This window comes from Nycticebus coucang, chromosome 10 (genome assembly GCF_027406575.1).
Source record: "Nycticebus coucang isolate mNycCou1 chromosome 10, mNycCou1.pri, whole genome shotgun sequence".
NCBI lineage: Eukaryota > Metazoa > Chordata > Mammalia > Primates > Lorisidae > Nycticebus > Nycticebus coucang.
The window spans coordinates 61,589,865-61,607,918 of NC_069789.1; the positions used below are offsets into that span (position 1 = coordinate 61,589,865).

The 18,054-nt window shown below is 35.6% G+C and overlaps 1 protein-coding gene and 1 pseudogene across 4 annotated transcripts in view; one reads left to right on the plus strand and one right to left on the minus strand.

Annotated features, from left to right (window-relative positions):
* Window positions 1–18,054, plus strand: part of LOC128596151 (chromobox protein homolog 3-like) — a 121,778-nt pseudogene that overhangs the window by 52,170 nt on the left and 51,554 nt on the right.
* CAMSAP2 (calmodulin regulated spectrin associated protein family member 2) overlaps window positions 1–18,054 on the minus strand; it is a 129,779-nt gene that overhangs the window by 30,956 nt on the left and 80,769 nt on the right. For 2 of the 4 annotated variants that reach the window (XM_053605618.1, XM_053605617.1), the window contains exons 5-7: window positions 6,984–7,016; window positions 4,306–4,447; window positions 3,579–3,718 (exon numbers count right to left, since the gene is read on the minus strand). In XM_053605618.1, the coding sequence (XP_053461593.1) occupies window positions 3,579–3,718; window positions 4,306–4,447; window positions 6,984–7,016 (315 nt within the window). The remainder of the gene's footprint in view (window positions 1–3,578; window positions 3,719–4,305; window positions 4,448–6,983; window positions 7,017–18,054) is intronic. The other 2 variants (XM_053605620.1, XM_053605619.1) reach the window with 1 other exon arrangement.

Below are 18,054 nucleotides of genomic sequence, written 5' to 3' on the forward strand. Positions count from 1 at the left end.
AAAAAGAATTTTTAAAAAATATATAAATCGCATTATGCTATATATTATGTATGTTACTGGCTTTCTCCACTTAATGTCTTGGAGATTTTTCTCCATCAGTAAAAATACATTTATCTCCTTCCTTTAAAAAGTTTGACTATATTACAAAACATTTTAATGATGCCCTTATTAAGATGGGTTGTTTCCAACTTTTCACCATCTCAAACAATCCTTATACATGCCATCTGTGCATTTTAATTTTTGTTAATGTCAAGCTATACTCTAAAATGACTGTACTAGTTAATACTTCTACCAAGAGGGGAAGACAGTGCTCATTCTGTCTTTCATTAACACTTGTTTTTTTTTTTTTTTGCAGTTTTTGGCTAGGGCTGGGTTTGAACACGCCACCTCCAGTATATGGGGCCAGCACCCTACTCCGTTGATCCACAGGCGCCACCCAACACTTGTTTTTAAAGTTAAAGTGAAAACGAAGTGCCCAGCATCATGAACCAACCAATCACTTAAAGGGTAGATTCTTAAAACATCCATCTAAAGTCAAAGCTGTGGTTCCGATAATTTAGTAAAGACTTTAAAAAGCAACCAAAGCCTTTTCTGCAGTTATCTGTTTACTTGCTTATATATTTATTTATTTAGACACAGTCTCACTCTTGTCTGGGTAGAATATTGTAGTGTCAGCCCAGCTCACAGCAACCTCAAATTCTTGGCCTCAAGCAATTCTCCTGTCTCAGCCTCCGAATAGCTGGGACTACAGCTGCCCACTACAAGGCCCAGCTAGTTTTTTCTATTTTTAGTACAGATGAAGTCTCACTCTTGCTCAGGCTGGTCTGGAACTCCTGAGCTCAAGTGATAACCTGCGTTGGTCTCCCAGAGTGCTAGGATTACAGGCTGAGCCACAGTACCTGGCCCTAGCTAATTTTTCTATTTTAAGTAGAGATGGGGTCTCACTCTTGCCCAGGCTGGTCTTGAACTCCAGAGTTCAAGCAATCCTCCGTCCTTGACCTCCAGAGTGCTAGGATTACAGAGGTGAGCTCCATGCCTGGCCTAATTATCTCTTCTAAATATACCAAATTTAAGAAAATATCTTTATTTTCATGCTCAAAGTTGATCTAAACATCAGGATTATATATCATTTATCAGAAGTCATGGTATACCAGTTTATAGAAATGTGATTTTATGTCTCAATGTATTTATTGAAATGATCCTTTTTCCTCTGAGATTACAGATGTATTTAAATTTTTTTACAGGAAAGTTTCAGAAAAGGCATTAAAAAGATTATTTCCTAACTTCCATTCTGATAAGAATGGCAAGGTGTGGGTGGCGCCTGTGGCTCAGTGAGTAGGGCACCCCGCCCCATATACTGAGGGTGGTGGGTTCAAACCCGGCCCCAGCCAAACTGCAACAAATAGCTGGGCGCTGTGGTGGGTGCCTATAGTCCTAGCTACTAGGGAGGCTGAGGCAAGAGAATTGCCTAAGCCCAAGAGCTGGAGATTGCTATGAGCCATGATGCCACGGCACTCTACCGAGGGCGACAAAATGAGACTCTGTCCCTAAAAAAAGAATGGCAAGGGGTAGGCAGGCAGAGTGGCTCATTCCTGTAATCCTAGCACTTTGAGAGGCTGAGGAAGAAGGACCCCTTGAGCTCAGGGGTTCGAGACTGACCCAAGCAATATAGTGAGCTTAACCTTATTAAAAAAACAAACAAACAAACAAAAAAAGAACAGGTCTAAACCTTCAAAAATCATTTTATTTTGATGTCTCGGATATAAGGGAGTGAATACTATGTTAGATTAGTTGAATTAGTAGCTTATTTTGGAAATGCCTTTACCATTGGGTTTATCTTCAGCCCTGCTGTTTTATTCATTACTTTATCCCCAATGTGGAGAAGTGTCTGGAGATAAATCAATTAGTATCTGATAGCAAATGAATAAACAAACAAATCCCCTAGCCTTAACACAATGCCTGGAGTATAAAAGGCTTTCACTTAAATATTTGTCAAACATTATCATGGATCCTCAAACGTTCTAAAAGTTATAATAATTTCCAATTTTTGACATTTTACATTTTGCTGACAAACTTGATTAATGCTACTTTTTTTCCATTTTAGTAACTTCCACGCACATGCATTCTGTAGTTTCTTCGGATATTGTCTTAATTAGGGCTTTGTTCTAATGATGCACATGAGATACTCGGAAGTAATCTACGGAACAGCTGCAAACAAATCCTAATTCTTTAAATGCGATAGATGTACCCAGTTCATTTTCACATTCTACTTTTGAATAGTTTACCAAAATGTAAATTATCTCTATGACTCATCATAAAACATGATTTCTGAATTAATTTTATATTAATGATTCACATAAAATATAACACTAATATTACTAAAATAACCTCTGAAGAATAAGAAATAATCCTTAAAATTATTAAATATGTAGTATTGATAATAAATCAATTTTCAAAATGAGGAAAACTTTGAAATTTCACTGACCAACCTTCAAAGGACAATAAAGGTGATAAATTTCAAATAGTGTCATAACTGAAGAACAATTAGATATGAGCTAGAGAGAATAAACAAACTAAGTTTCAATTTCCTGTTCAATGACTCATTATACACATAAAAATATGCAAGGGTACCAAATCATCTTATATAACTATACATAATATATATTTATGGATATAATAGTTAAATAGTATATAGCCTTACTTTTAATTAATTTTATATCTATGGCCTAGAAACATTTAATGGCTTATCCTCTATTTTGCCAACATTAAGACAACAGATTTATTTTATTTTATTTTATTTTTTGAGATAGAGTCTCATTATGTCGCCCTTGGTAGAGTGCTGTGGAATCACAGCTCACAGCAACCTCAAACTCTTGGGCTCAAGCAATTCTCTTGCCTCAGCCTCCCTAGTAGCTGAGACTACAGGCACCTGCCACAATGCCCAGCTATTTTTTTTTTTTTATTGTTTAGCAGTCTTGGGCTGGGTTGCACCCTTGTACATGTGGCTGGCACCCTAACCACTGAGCTATAGGCACCAAGCCATAGATCAATTTTAAACATGATTTTAAACAAGATATTAAGCCAAACAAATAATAAGTTTGGCTTTGAACTTACCAAAGAAACCCGTACCTAATGGTGTATTAAAAGACATAAAATAAGCAGAAAAATCCAACAAAAACTATTTTTTTTCAAAAGCTCTTTTATCTTGAGATAGAGTCTCACTATGTCACCCTTGGTAGAGTGCCGTAGCATCACAGCTCACAGCAACCTCAAACTCTTGGGCTTAAGCAATTCTCTTGCCTCAGCCTCCCAAGTAGCCACAAGCCTGGCTACTTTTTGGTTGTAGTTGTCATTGTTGTTTGGCAGGCCCAGGCTGGGTTGGAACCCGTAAGCTCTGGGGTATGTAGCTGGCGCCCCAACCACTGAGCTACAGGCACCAAGCCTTCAAAAGCTCTTTTAACTGATACAACTAATCTATAAACTTAAAGTGGTTAAGCCATTTACATTTATATCTTGTTCTGTTTTCTTTTCTTTAACAAACTTTAACAAAGCAAAGGGGAAAAAATAATTTAATTTACCTTTATAGATGAAGCAGCATAGAGCATATCTTCCAGGGTGAAATGGCAACACTGGTTTAAATATTCTTGGCAAAATTCTTGAATCAGCTGAAGATTATATAGGCTATCAGCCAAAGACATAGTTTCCTTCAAACAAATATCTTCAAATAGGAAAAGAGTAAGGTGATGACTTCGGGTTAATTTGATAACCAACATTACATATCCCTTTTATAACTAGTGACTTAGTACAAATACACGGTGATGTGGAATCTATTTAACACATACACATTTATAGACATTTTTTTTTTTTTTTTTTTGTAGAGACAGAGTCTCACTGTACCGCCCTCCAGTAGAGAGCTGTGGCGTCACACGGCTCACAGCAACCTCTAACTCTTGGGCTTACGCGATTCTCTTGCCTCAGCCTCCCGAGCAGCTGGGACTACAGGCGCCCGCCACAACGCCCGGCTATTTTTTTGTTGCAGTTTGGCCGGGGCTGGGTTTGAACCCGCCACCCTCGGCATATGGGGCCGGCACCCTACTCACTGAGCCACAGGCGCCGCCCCCAGATACACATTTATAAATATCGTGGTCATTACACAGAAAGACTTAGAAACCAAGGACTATACTTTTCTCATTACCTTCCTCAAAATTACACATAAATACTATTTTTTTTACAAACCTTTATTATTTAATCTTAAATATTTGTAACCATCTATCCATAGTTCAGAAATAATACTGGAACACTTACCCTCTAATCTAACAACACCAGGACAGTAAAAATGAATAAGAGCAGCTAACGCACAGCCGTCGGTACCATCCTTCAACAAATTCTCTACCAATGGAATGCAAGGTAATTGCTTCAGCAATGTTTGCTCTTTCCTATATCGAGCCTACAATATCAAACAAGAGATGAAAATAAGTAAATACTACAGGAACATACAGGAAAAATTTAGTATTACAGATTCTAAGGTATTAGTAATAAACCAAGAGAAATGTGAACTACTCACCAATACCTTTCTTTCCTAAATAATGCTAAGTTATTGAAATTAAATATACAGCAACAATACTGTAGTTTTGAAGCTAAATATTTGATATATTGCTAATTTACATGAAATGTTTAACTTCAATAGGTAAATATAAAAGCATCAGATTTTGAACACTTTGTAAATTGTTAGTTCTACTAATGATTGCGGATAGTAAAATTCGTTTACTTTAATGCTAGACTTAATTTAGACTAAAAGTTCTCATAGAAACAGACCGAAAGTTATATGAGAAAGGCAAGAGTACTATTTGAGCCAAAGGAATTATAACAATTATCAAAATCAGCAGCATATAGAAGAACATATTATTAAAGGAAATTTGGAGATTAAAAACTGGAATAATATCACCAAAGACTTTCTGGCTTATTATATGAATGCTGAAACAACATAAATAGTGTTAACAACTCTAAAACTGAAAAAAACCCCTCCTAATTCATGTTTCATTAACCAATAATAGAGAAAGTATAAGGGTTGCTGCTCCTACTCAGAAAAACAGAAGAAACTTTTGTTTTCTAAAGACTACTGAGTGTGCCTGGATGCAAATTTTTAACATAGGTATCTAAAAATAAAAGTGGCTAAGAGAACAAGCTGCTGGGTCAGACTACCTGGGTTCAGAACCTGGTTCTGCCATTTACTAGCTTTGTGATCTTGGACAAGGTACTTAAACTCCCATTTCTCATTTTCCCCATCTATAAAGTGGGGATACTAATAGTGTCTACTTCATAGAAGCACCAGAGGACTAAAGATGATGTCAGACAGAGTGCTATGTACACTGCTGGGCACACAACAAGCAACCAATAAAGGTTAGCTGTAGCTAACTATTAGCTCTCCTAAAGCCAGGAAAAATAATGCGGAAGATTCAGTGAGGGTACACACTCAAGTATTTTATTAGCAAAATGTATGATAACATAGGTTACTTATATTTAAATCTTTTTTTAAAAAGGCAATCAAAACATTTTTTTCTTCTAATTCTATCTAAACTGGTCATCTCTATGTTTTGTAATTAATACATAATTATAAGATAAATTACTTTTGTGAGAATAAAAACAGAATAACAGAATTAAAGAGAAAATTTAACATTTGGTGGTAAAGTTAAGATTTCTTTTAAAATAATATGCTTCAGTAAAACATATGCATTAATGAATATAGAGATATTTATTCCTACTTCTCTGTCACTGGCTATGCAAGGATAAGATTATTGGAACATGTTTTCCTCTTGAAGTTTATTGGAGGAGCTTGTTCTTATTCTTTAGTTCAGGCGAAAATATGTATTTATTGGACTGTTCCTAACTTAGAGGGTAATTATACTCAGAAAAATATTACTTACATGTACTATATAGATTCTTTAATTGAGTACTGATTTTTACATAACCTTTAGAAAACTTTCTCACTGCTACAAGACACTTTAAAAATCAAGCATGGGAAGGGAGGGGAAGAGAGAAAGACAGAAGACATCAGTTTTATCTTGTAGCCTTATGATACTTTCTCATATTTACTAAGTAATGTTCCAGATCCTTACACTCTTTTCAGGGTCATTTATAATCAAAATAGTCTGCTTCTTGGACATCCTTTAAACTGGGTCAGACTCAGTCCAAATTTCCCAGATCTTCCATGGGACTAGTTTATGGACAGTCTACAATCTGAATTGGAATGAGCCAAGGTCAGGTAACAAAGAACTGAGTTGTCTTATCTGTTGTATTCCCCTCTGCCAACTAGCACTTCTGGACAAGAATGAGCACACAGGCCTGTCCTTGCATGTGCGTGCGCACATGCACACACACACACTCACACAAACACACACACAGCTTTATGGAGCATTAACAGTAAATGTCTATGGTTTAGACTAGACAATCAGAAAATTATAAATGGCATGCCAAAACATTTTCCTGAACATTATATCCTAGATTTAATCCTGAGAGATCAACCTTTCAAGTCAAATCAGAATGTGATACAGCTTAGGTCTAATACTGGTAAAGATACAAAGACTCTTTCGCTTTTTTAATTACATAAAAAGTGAAGCATCCTCTACAATTCAAGCTAAAAAGAAAATAATTCTTTTTTCAAAAGATGATTTTAAACATGAGCAATTCAAATTTACTTTTACTAAAATTATTAAAATTAATGAGAATCTACATCCATAAGGTTTTTTTATAAAACTATTTACTAATAACAAGATTGGACAAAAGATATTTACCCCTTTAAATTATTTCAAAAACTTCTAATCCAAACTTTGGCTACATCTTTTATCTGTCCATTTTACCATGAAACCCAACATCTACTGAAGAGCTAACAGAATTATATGACCTGAATATCCAGCATGACACAAACAATAACATTCTACAGTTACAGTTCTGGAAAGCAAATTGAAGTAGCTGGGCAAACTTACTGGAACCAGTTTCCAAAACCATTTGGAAGGAGACTTCAGAGGAAGCAGCGGGGGAAAAAAGGGGAAAGCAAAAGGTAAAGGGAAAATTCATCAGAATTATCTTCAGTTAGCAAATTACAGCAAAGCTTCTGATAGTGGAGTTCCAAGTTTACAGTTCTCACATATTTTTATGCTAATACTTTAGTTAAAATATCTAGGATCTAATGATAAAGACCACTACCACCTTCTTCACTCTCTCCTCTCCCCATATAAAAACATTCACTTTAGGATACCTAGGATGTAGTCTGGCAGCAAAGAACTTACTTATGAGTTCCAGAATTATAAATCAGATTAAAAAATAAATTTATGTCATTAAAGGGAAGGAAAAAAGTTTCTAGGCCAAATTTTTAGACTTGGTCTACTAATGTCTATAAATTATGTTTACAAATTCACATGAAAAATAAGATTACTTAGAAAAATGCTATCAAAAAAGTTATTTTTAAGAACTTTAAAAATCAGAAGAACGTCACCTGAAGAATCAGAAAAATACCAGCTCCCTACATATGAATCACATTTCCAATGAATTTTTCTTATAGCATCAGGAAGATTAACTCCAATCATTTTGTTGTATGTATTTTAATCTTCTATTTAACTGGAAGTTTTTGGCAATTGCAGTTACAAAAGTTCAAGAGCAGGAAATCCACTGAAAATGTGTCAGGGTTCCGAATTTATCAGAAATTTTAAAAATAGGGATTTTTTGTTTGTTTTTTAGACTAGAAGAATCCATTGCATAGAACAATGATTTTCAACTGTTGTGCCATGAGAGGATCTTAGGTGTGCCACAAAAAAAATTTTTTTGAGGGGGAGACACTTTGTTGCCCTTGGTAGAATGCCGTGGTGTCACAGTTCACAGCAACTTCAAACTCTTGGGCTTAAGTGATTCTCTTGCCTTAGCCTCCCAAGTAGCTGGGACTACAGCTACCTGCCACAGTCCCAGGCTATTTTTAGAGATGAGGTCGCATTCTGGCTCAGGCTGGTCTCGAACCTACGAGCTCAGGCAATCCACCCACCTTGGCCTCCCAGAATGCTAGGATTAAAGGCATGAGCCAGTGCAACTGGCAGCCACGAAAATTTTTAAAGATCATTAATTAAAAAAAATTTTTTTTTAGACAGTCTCACTATGCCCTTGGTAGAGTGCATGGAGTTACAACTCACAGCAACCTCAAACACTTGGGCCTAAGCAAGTCTCTTGCCTCAGTCTCCCAAGTAGCTGGGACTACAGGCGCCCACCACAACGCCTGGCTTTTGTTGTTGTACTTATCATTGTTGTTAGGCAGACCCAGACTGGGTTCGAACCCACCAGCTCCAGTGTCTGTAGCTAGCGCCCTAACTGCTGAGCTACAGGCACAGAGCCAATTAAATTATTTTCAAAGAAGTTCAAAGCACAGTAAGTATACCTTTTTTTTACTCTTTTTTTTTTTTTTTGTAGAGACAGAGTCTCACTTTGTAGCCCTTGGTAGAGTGCTGTGGCCTCACACAGCTCACAGCAACCTCCAACTCCTGGGCTTAAGCGATTCTCTTGCCTCAGCCTCCCAAGTAGCTGGGACTACAGGCACCTGCCACAATGCCCGGCTATTTTTTTTTGGTTGCAGTTTGGCCAGGGCCGGGTTTGAACCCGCCACCCTCGGTATATGGGGCTGGCGCCTTACCGACTGAGGCACAGGCGCCGCCCTTTTTTTTTTGATCAACATAATTTAAGTGTGCTGTGGAAATTTAACTACAGGTTCATAAAAAAGGCTGAAAAACATTGGCATAGAAATTAGTGATAAAATGAAATTATTGTGGGTTATTGCTAACAGCAGATATGGCTCAAGTTACTCCTCCATATTGCTTATAAAACACTCAATAATTGGATTTTTTTTACTAATTCAGACTGTTTGGCCTTCCTCCTACCCCTCCACTGATCTGAATTGGTGATGACAATCCTATTAGAAGAAAAAGGAAAACCACATAGATTAGCTATTTGAAGGAAACATGAGTTAAAAAAAAAATTACTAAAAGAACAAATAATATACTATGCATACTTACATACTCATGCTTCAAAAAGTTTAAATATATAGCACAAATTCCTTGCTGAAGCAGTAAATGTTATTTCTAAAATAATCAGCAACTGTCCCCTCCTTTTGGTTTTCAGGAAAGAACTGGGCAAACTGTAACCCCTAATGCTGTTTTAGGATGTAAATAATTATGAGAACAATGGGGTTTTTAAAAGACCATGGACAAAAGGTGAAAAGACTTTTATTACGACTCACGACACAAATCTGGACAACCCAGATTTTCTAGAACAGTTCTAACTTCAAGTATTTTTTCCATTGTCTATATAACACATGTTTTATTCTTAAATTTTGGTTAGTTGTTTTAGAACTTTCCATTAATACTCTCCAAATAGTTCCCTGTCTTCATCTGGGTATATATAATCACTCTAGCAGGTAAGCTAACTCGTGAACTAATTCTACATATTCTTGAGTCTTTCTCAGAGGTGGTGACCTCAACAAGTTGGGATCCTTCAGGGATTAAATCACAGCTGTGACTTGTCACCACATGACTCATTAGACTTAGGTGCAGAATTGCTGATAGAAATGTAAAATAGTACAAATTCTTCTGGAGGGGATTTTGGCAATACCTAACAAAACAACATACAGTATGCATTTATCCTTCAACCTAGCAATCCAACTTCTAGGAAATGTACCCTGAAAATACATACCTAAGAATATAAAATCACATGTATAAAATTATTCTGTGTAGCATCATTTATAACTCCAAGATACTGGAAACTATTTAAATGCCCAAACATAGAAAACTAGTACACACACACACACACACACACACACACACACACACACACACACACACGCACGCAATGAAGTTCTGTGCTGCTGTTAAAAAAATAAGAAAGATAGCTGAGATTACTGGGGACTGTATGGAGTGATTTCTAGAACAGACTGTTATGGAAAAAAGCAAAGTATAAGACAGTAAATATGTTACATTTTGTGTTAGAAAGGAGGAGAAATAAAGACACATGTACATACATGCTTGGTCATCTATAAGGGCCGGCAGGGAATATGGGGTAGAAATGGGTAGAAGAGATGCAATGATATTTCTCTGAGTATACCTTTTATAAAATTTTGACTTTTAGAACTATACCTATCTTGTATACATTAAAAAAAAATTAAATCAACAAGGATGGAGTCAAGTAAAGGTCACTAAAATGTAGCCGGGCGTTGTGGCGGGTGCCTGTGGTCCCAGCTACTCGGGAGTCTGAGGCAGGAGAATCGCTTCAGCCCAGGAGTTGGAGGTTGCTGTGAGCTGTGTGAGGCCACGGCACTCTACCGAGGGCCATAAAGCGAGACTCTGTCTCTACAAAAAAAAAAAAGAGATCACTAAAATGGAATGAAAACAGAAACCGATTACCAGTAACCCAAATGTATTTCAAAGAAATAATATAACCACAGTGAAGGTGCGGTGTGGGGGGAAGAGAAATAACTTTGTGATATAGCTTTTGACTGTGGATTATCAATCAAAAAAGAGGATTGCAAACAAACCCTAAACTCTTCTTAGTAGTTTTTCATAGAGTATAGAAATTCATATTTTATATGTACATATTGTAGGACTGAGCATATAAGTAGTATATGTATATTGATGTTGTTGGAATCCTGAGTTCTCGCTGTGGAAGAGAGAGTCAGGTATATGGGGGAAGCAAGGAAGACCTCTGTGGAATTGGATCAGACTTGGAAGCTTATGAACTCAAGTTTGTCTTGTTTTTAAAAAAATTTATTACTGACCTCTGTCTATTATAAGAAGGCCTAAAAGTAATGGCACCTCAGTAGCAATAAGCCACTCAGTGCCCAGATTTTATAGTTTTTAAATACTGTTCTCCATCAAAAGAAATCAGGACTTCTAGGAGAAATGGCTGCTCCCACAAATATGGTAAGGAATCTAATATGTTGAGCCAGAAAGTAAGTAAAGGCTTAAAAAAAAAAAAAAAAAGACACAGATGGATGGAATATATCAAAAGGGCATAGGAGTCTATTTGAAGGGTCTCCCAAATCTGTAACAATTTGAGCATCAAACTAAATACACACTTACATAGCTAATTCTAAGGCAAAGACAAAACACGATGGGCCTGTAACATCCTTTAGTGCCAGAAAGTAAGGAAGTGCTCAAAAAATCCAAAAAGATGGGGGTATATCCAAAGCCAGCCTGAAAGAGCTCTTAATCACTGAAGCTGGAAAAATTCACGTAATAAAATAGTGTAGAATTGTATGATAACCAAAGTACAAAATAAATATATATGAATTCATACTGATATAAATGAATGAAAGGCTATGTAAACAAATGGGGGAGAAGAAACAAATCTTCCTTCTGGAAGAATTCCAAATAGTATATGTATTCCCTTCCAGGAGCAAGCTTACTTTCCCTGCCCTTGGAGTGTGAGATGGACTTACAGAGACCTACTCCAAACAATACAGTACCAAGGGTGGCGCCTGTGGCTCATTGAGTAGGGCACGGGCCCCATTATTTTGAGTGTGGTGGGTCCAAACCCAGCCATGGCCAAACTGCAACAAAAAAAATAGCTGAGCGTTGTGGTGGGCACCTGTAGTCCCAGCTACTCGGGAGGCTGAGGCAAGAGAATCGTCTAACCCCAAAAGATGGAAGTTGCTCTGAGCTGTGACGCCATGGTACTCTACTGTGGGCGATGAAGTGAGACTTTGTCTCTAAAAACAATAAATAAATAAACTATCAAAAAAGGAAAACTAGTAACTTTATAACAGAGAACCTAACAAACACTACCTTAACCAATTAAGGCCAACATCATCAGTGATAAATCATGTTTATGTCATATACCTCCAATATAATGTGTTATGATATGATATGATATGATATGATATGGTATGATATGATAGCACTATGGTGGTATTCTTCTCAAGAAACTTGTAACTCCAGTCTAATTATGAGGAATCTAAACCAAACTCCAAATTAAAGAACATTGTACAAAATACCTGACCAACACGCAGACATCAATAGAAAACCGGTGGAATCTAAACAAAGCCTGTAATGTAATTAACAGTAATGTGCCAACACTACTTTATCAGTACTAACAAATGGGCCACAATTATGTAAGATGCTAAACTTAGATGAAAATGGGTAAAGTTGTACTATCTTTAAAACTTTCCTGTACTATCTTTAAAACTTTCCTGTAAAGGGCGGCGCCTGTGGCTCAGTGAGTAGGGCGCCGGCCCCATATGCCGAGGGTGGCGGGTTCAAACCCAGCCCCGGCCAAACTGCAACAAAAAAATAGCCGGGCATTGTGGCGGGAGCCTGTAGTCCCAGCTGCTTGGGAGGCTGAGGCAGGAGAATCGCGTAAGCCCAAGAGTTAGAGGTTGCTGTGAGCCGTGTGACGCCACGGCACTCTACCCGAGGGCAGTACAGTGAGACTGTCTCTACAAAAAAAAAAAACAACAACTTTCCTGTAAATTTAAAATTATTCCAAAACAATTTCAGAAATAAATACATACAAATAGAAATAAAAAGTAAGAATCCCTTAGCTCATGAAGATAATAAAGAGATGGTAAACAGATAAAAGGATAGAGAGGTAAATGGATGGAAGAGGACAAACTTGCTCTTAACAGAATGCTAACTAATAAGATACAAAATAAATGAAGGCGTTAGAAAATTATAATTTTGTGACTATCATAGAAAAACTGTTAACAGGTGTAATCAGTGAATGCTAAATCTAGGGCGAGGGGAAATTTTGAAAAGGAACAGGGTTAGAGTATCATCTTCTAAACTACTTATTACAAATGGAAAAATATTAATAATATAGTAGTCTCCCTTTATCCTTGGTTTTAGCTTTATGTGGTTCCAGTTCAATTTCAGTGAAACCATGTTACAAAAATATTAAATAGAAAATTCCAGAAATAAACAATTCATAACTTTTAAATTGCCCACTGTTTGTAAGTAATGTGATAAAATCTCACTCCATCCTGCCTGGGAAGTGAATCATCCCTTTGTCCAGGGTACCCTTGCTGTATATACTACCTGTCTATTACTACATAGGAAAAAAAACATAGTGTATAAGGGTTCAGTACTATCCAAGGTTTCAGGCATCCACTGGAGTCTTGCAACAAAGCCTCTGAGTAGAAAGGGGGGACTATTACAACCATGTAATCAAGAAACCTTAACCAGCTGATCAAAATTAACAGCATCTAGTAGAGCAAATGGATACTCTGTGCCTCAAATATGATACTGTGAAAAAAACACAATTTACATAAATACAACTGGACAAAAAAATAAAACTTCAGTCTAATTATGAAGAAATACCAGAAAATCCCAAATTGAGGGGTATTCTATTAAAACAACTTGTATTCTTCAAAAATGTCAAGGCAATAAAAAAAATCTAAGGGACTATACAGTTTAAAGAAGACTAGAGATATGACAACTAACTAAACAAATGATGAAATGGGAATATAAATTGTAAATTAAAATATTACACTGACATTAAATTACTTGTACTGGGATTACATAAGCGAATAGCCTTGTTCTTAGGAAATATATGTTGAAGCATTAAGGGGCAAAAACAATATATGCAATCTTCTTACAAATGCTTTAGAAAAATTTATGTGTCTATGTGTGTAGAAAGAGATAGGGAGAGAGAATGATAAAATAAATTTGCCCAACTTTAAAAAAAATTGATGAGTCTGGATAAAGAGCTTATGAGAATTCTTTTTACTATTCTTCCAAAATAAATATTCTTAAAAAGTTACATGAAGTCTACCAATCCAAGCCTTTGTAAGGTCTTGCATCCAAATGCACAAGACTAATGATCTAAAAACTATTAGAGAAATCTAATTGTTATAGTACACTTAGGCAAAAATTAAAACCACAAAACCCTCTCTGAACTCTTAAAATGTTTTTATAAATGCCAAGTTCTTCACTTAACTACACTAAGTGAGTTAATGATAGAACAAGAACATATTCTCAATTGTGGTAGTATGTTTTCTGTAAGGGCAAGTTAATTATTAAGAAACAAAAAAAATTTTGTTGATGATACACATAAAAGAAGAAATGAATTAGCACTGATCAAAGAAGCCCATACAAAGACAGATTTGTAATTATAGAACAGAATCATAGGTGTAGGAGTCTAAACAAAATTTATTTAGGCAGCCCAAGTCTTTATAATTTTTTAACTGAAATAACAGTATTAAAAAAAAGAAATAACGGTATAAAAGAGAAAATCAAGGTAAATCTAAGAGTAAAAAAAAAAAGATAAATCTAAGAGTCAAACAAAATGATGTATCTGAGAGTGATGCACTATATTTGAACATTAAATGTTTGTTTTACATATTTACACATGTATTAAATAGATAACTTGCATACAGAGCTATAGGTTACAAATCAATGTTTTCCAAAATATGCTCCAAAGAACACCAATTCTATGGGACGTACTATAGTAGACATCATGTAAGATCAAAAATGTTTAGAAAATAAAGCTAGATAGGCTCTTTGACGGGACCTTTAATATACTGAAATGGATTGTAACACTCTTAAAGGGGCACAGACTAGGCAGCATTTCTCAAATATATTTTAATTATGAGCCCTTTTCTTAAATAGTACTTTGAAGTACTCTTTGAAGAAACAGAGTTTGGAGGGAGAAAAAGTGGGTTATAGTTTTTTGGGGTTTTTTTTTTGCAGTTTTTTTTTTTGGCCAGGGCCTGGGTTTGAACCCACCACCTCTGGCATATGGGGCCGGCACCCTACTATAGTTTTTAATTGTTAAGGAACTTTGGTGAAAAGAGAAATTTGTATGAGCTCAAGTAATCAAGCAATGACCTATAAGCTTTCACCTGCTCTCTCACAAGGGAAAGTGTAGTCTATAATGAGACTATTCCTGCAAGAGAAAGGCAATTAGAACTCAGTGAATGTCTTTCCTACTAAGGTAACTCCTTCATCTAATTCCCACACCCCCATAAAATCCCTCACAAATATATATTTTTTAAAGGTGGCATTGGCTACTTTTTGGCCACTGAGTGAACATGTATATTTAATATTTAGAGAAACACTAAACTTCTCTCTACATATAGTTAATATTGGAATGCAAAAAACACAAATTCATAGCTCTTTCAAAAATGAGCCTGCCAAATTGGTCTACTCAATAATTCCCAAGAGTACTTCTTACTTGCAACTTAGTGTCTGTATTCATATTGTTCTCTATGACCTAGTGCCCTCCTTTCCAAATATCATAAAACATACCAAGGCCCTGTTAAAGTCCCATGGTCCTATAAAGTCTTCCTAGATATTTCACTCATACAGTTATCATAAAGCTACTAACAATATACATACAGAAAAATCTATAATAGCCCCCTACTTACTATTTTCACCAACCTTTTGTTTTTTGGTCCCTTATGTTTACTAATGTATTGAGAAGAAGAAAACTGACAATCCTTTTTATCACATAATTTAAGAACCAGAATCTAATCTTTTAATTTTTATAGATTAAAAAAATGAGATTAAAAAAGAGAGGTCAAGTGCCTTTGTAAAGGTCATGAAGCTATTTAGTGGCAGAACTAGTCTGACTTTAAGTGTAGTACTATTTTACCACAGCACTTTGTACAAACTTTTCAAAAGAATGAATGTCATCTTAGCCATGAACTTTAGAGATCTTTAAAGCAGGGTTTCTAGATTTAGCAAATAAAAATACAAGATGCCCACATAAATACAAAACACTGATGCAACTTATACCAAAACATTATTTGTTGTTTATCTGGAATTCCAATTTAACTGGGTATACTATTTTATAGTAAAAAAAAAAAAAAAAAAAAGCACTAAAAGCAAACAGAGCAACTTGGGGAAAAAAAAACAGAAAAAAATTAACATTATCAAACTATTTAAATAAAACTTTTAACATCTCCCTAGGGACATGATACTATTTAAAATGCCTTTCTCTTAGGACAGCAACCAACCCAATAATAATCTAAAGAAATACCTTCAGAACCTTTAATTTTGGTCCAACCCTAATAATATACAAGTATCCTTAGGACAGCAACCAATCCAACAATAATCTAAAGAAATACCTCAGAACCTTTAATTTTGGTCCAACCCTAATAATATACAAGTATCCTTCACCATACGCATGTATTTTACCAAGAATATGGTTATAAAAAGAAGTTTCATAAAACAAATTCTATTGGACATCTGAGTTGAGAGTAATTTGGCAAGGACAAAAGGTAAGATATGTTATCATAGAAAAGCCATAGTTCTGTCTATAACTAGATAATAAATAGACAACAGGGCTACTTCACTAGGCAAGCTAGCTGAAGTAGATGCAAAGAGGGGTAACTTCTTATCCATATAGTGATAAGAAAGAGCAAGTCATTTTTTATCTCATTCCTAAAAGGAGGAAAGGATCATAAATTTTGTTTTTATAGAACTAAAAAAATCAAGAATGGAATGATAATATTTCCAGCCAAACCAAGAACATAGTTCAAAACTACCATAGTACTAAAACTACCATTGTCAAACAACAGCAAGATTTCCTTTCCCTAGTTTATTCTGTGACAGTGTGTTTCCTCATAATGATAATACCTGTGCCTACAAGTAAGACAATGTGAGATTATTTTCACAAAGATTGTACAATGGGAAAAAAGGATAAAATTTATTTGAAAAATGAAGGCATAAATGCTATGTGCTATTATTATAAATGCGTACTAATCCAAATATTTAAAAATGAATTTCACAAATCAAAACATAAAATATGAATCTCACAATTTTTTTCTTTTACTCAGTTATCACTTAACAAATACTAGCTGCACAGTTAGTATGGGCAATTGCATGGGCTAACTGCTATGAAAAAGTCAAAGTGGTGTTATACAAGTAGTGTCCAGATTCATTAAAGGTCAATTAATCTCACTGCTTAAAATACAAATTGCATTTTTTTTCCACAGAAATAATGTTTATTGGATCCTCTGTCAGCATATAAAAATCTCCATTTAGTTCATAATGTATATGCAATACTATGGAATTTATTATATGTAATAAACAAGATTTCTGGCACACCTCTGGCTCAGTGAGTAGGGCGCCAGCCCCAATATACCGAGGGTGGCGAGTTCAAACCCAGCATCAGCCAAACTGCAACAAAAAAATAGCCCGGCGTTGTGGTGGGTGCCTGTAGTCCCAGCTACTCCAGAGGCTGAGGCAATAGAATCGCCTAAGCCCGAGAGCTGGAGGTTGGTGTGAGCTGTGATTTCACAGCACTCTACCGAGGGCAATAAAGTGAGACTCTGTCTCTATTAAAAAAAAAAATAAAATAAAAAATAAACAAGATTTCTGTAGAAAAAGTTCACTAGTATTATAACTTTGATGCCATCCAAGCATAATTGAGGGCAGGATTATATACCTTTAAGGCAAAAGTTTCAACTCTTACAGTATGAAGGAAACAGAGAGAAAGTAAGAGGAAAAGACTAGGGGACATGAGAGAGAAGAGAAAGGGACAGAAGTTAGCTAAAAGAAAGAAAATGAAATGTGTAATCTGGGGTGATGGGAAAAGAGAATTTCATTCTGATATACCAAAAGGCCACAACAGAGTTAAGATGAAGGGGCAAGCACAGATTATTGTACAGATCAGTGGTTCTCAACCTTCCTAATGCCACGAGCCTTTAATATAGTTCCCGTGGATCACGACCCACAGGTTGAAAACTGCTGGTATAGATTTTTGGAAGCCAGTCAGTAAGCTAGATGGGTGAAATGACTGTGATCCCAAAGCATCAAATTTAGACAAAATTTTAGGTGGTCCTCCACAAATTTTTTCTATTGGAATTGGTAACAGTCAAAATAGCTTTTCCTTTTCTTTTCTTTTTTCCCCCTTTCTCTTATGGAGGTATCAACAACTAGTAGAATTACCCCAAAATGAATAGAAGTACTATATAATAATGAAGAAATTTTAACACAAATTCAAAATAAGGTTTCTGAATAATTACAATTCACTTCCAATACTATATGACATGTCCAAAGGGTTCTCATTATAATATATTTTAAA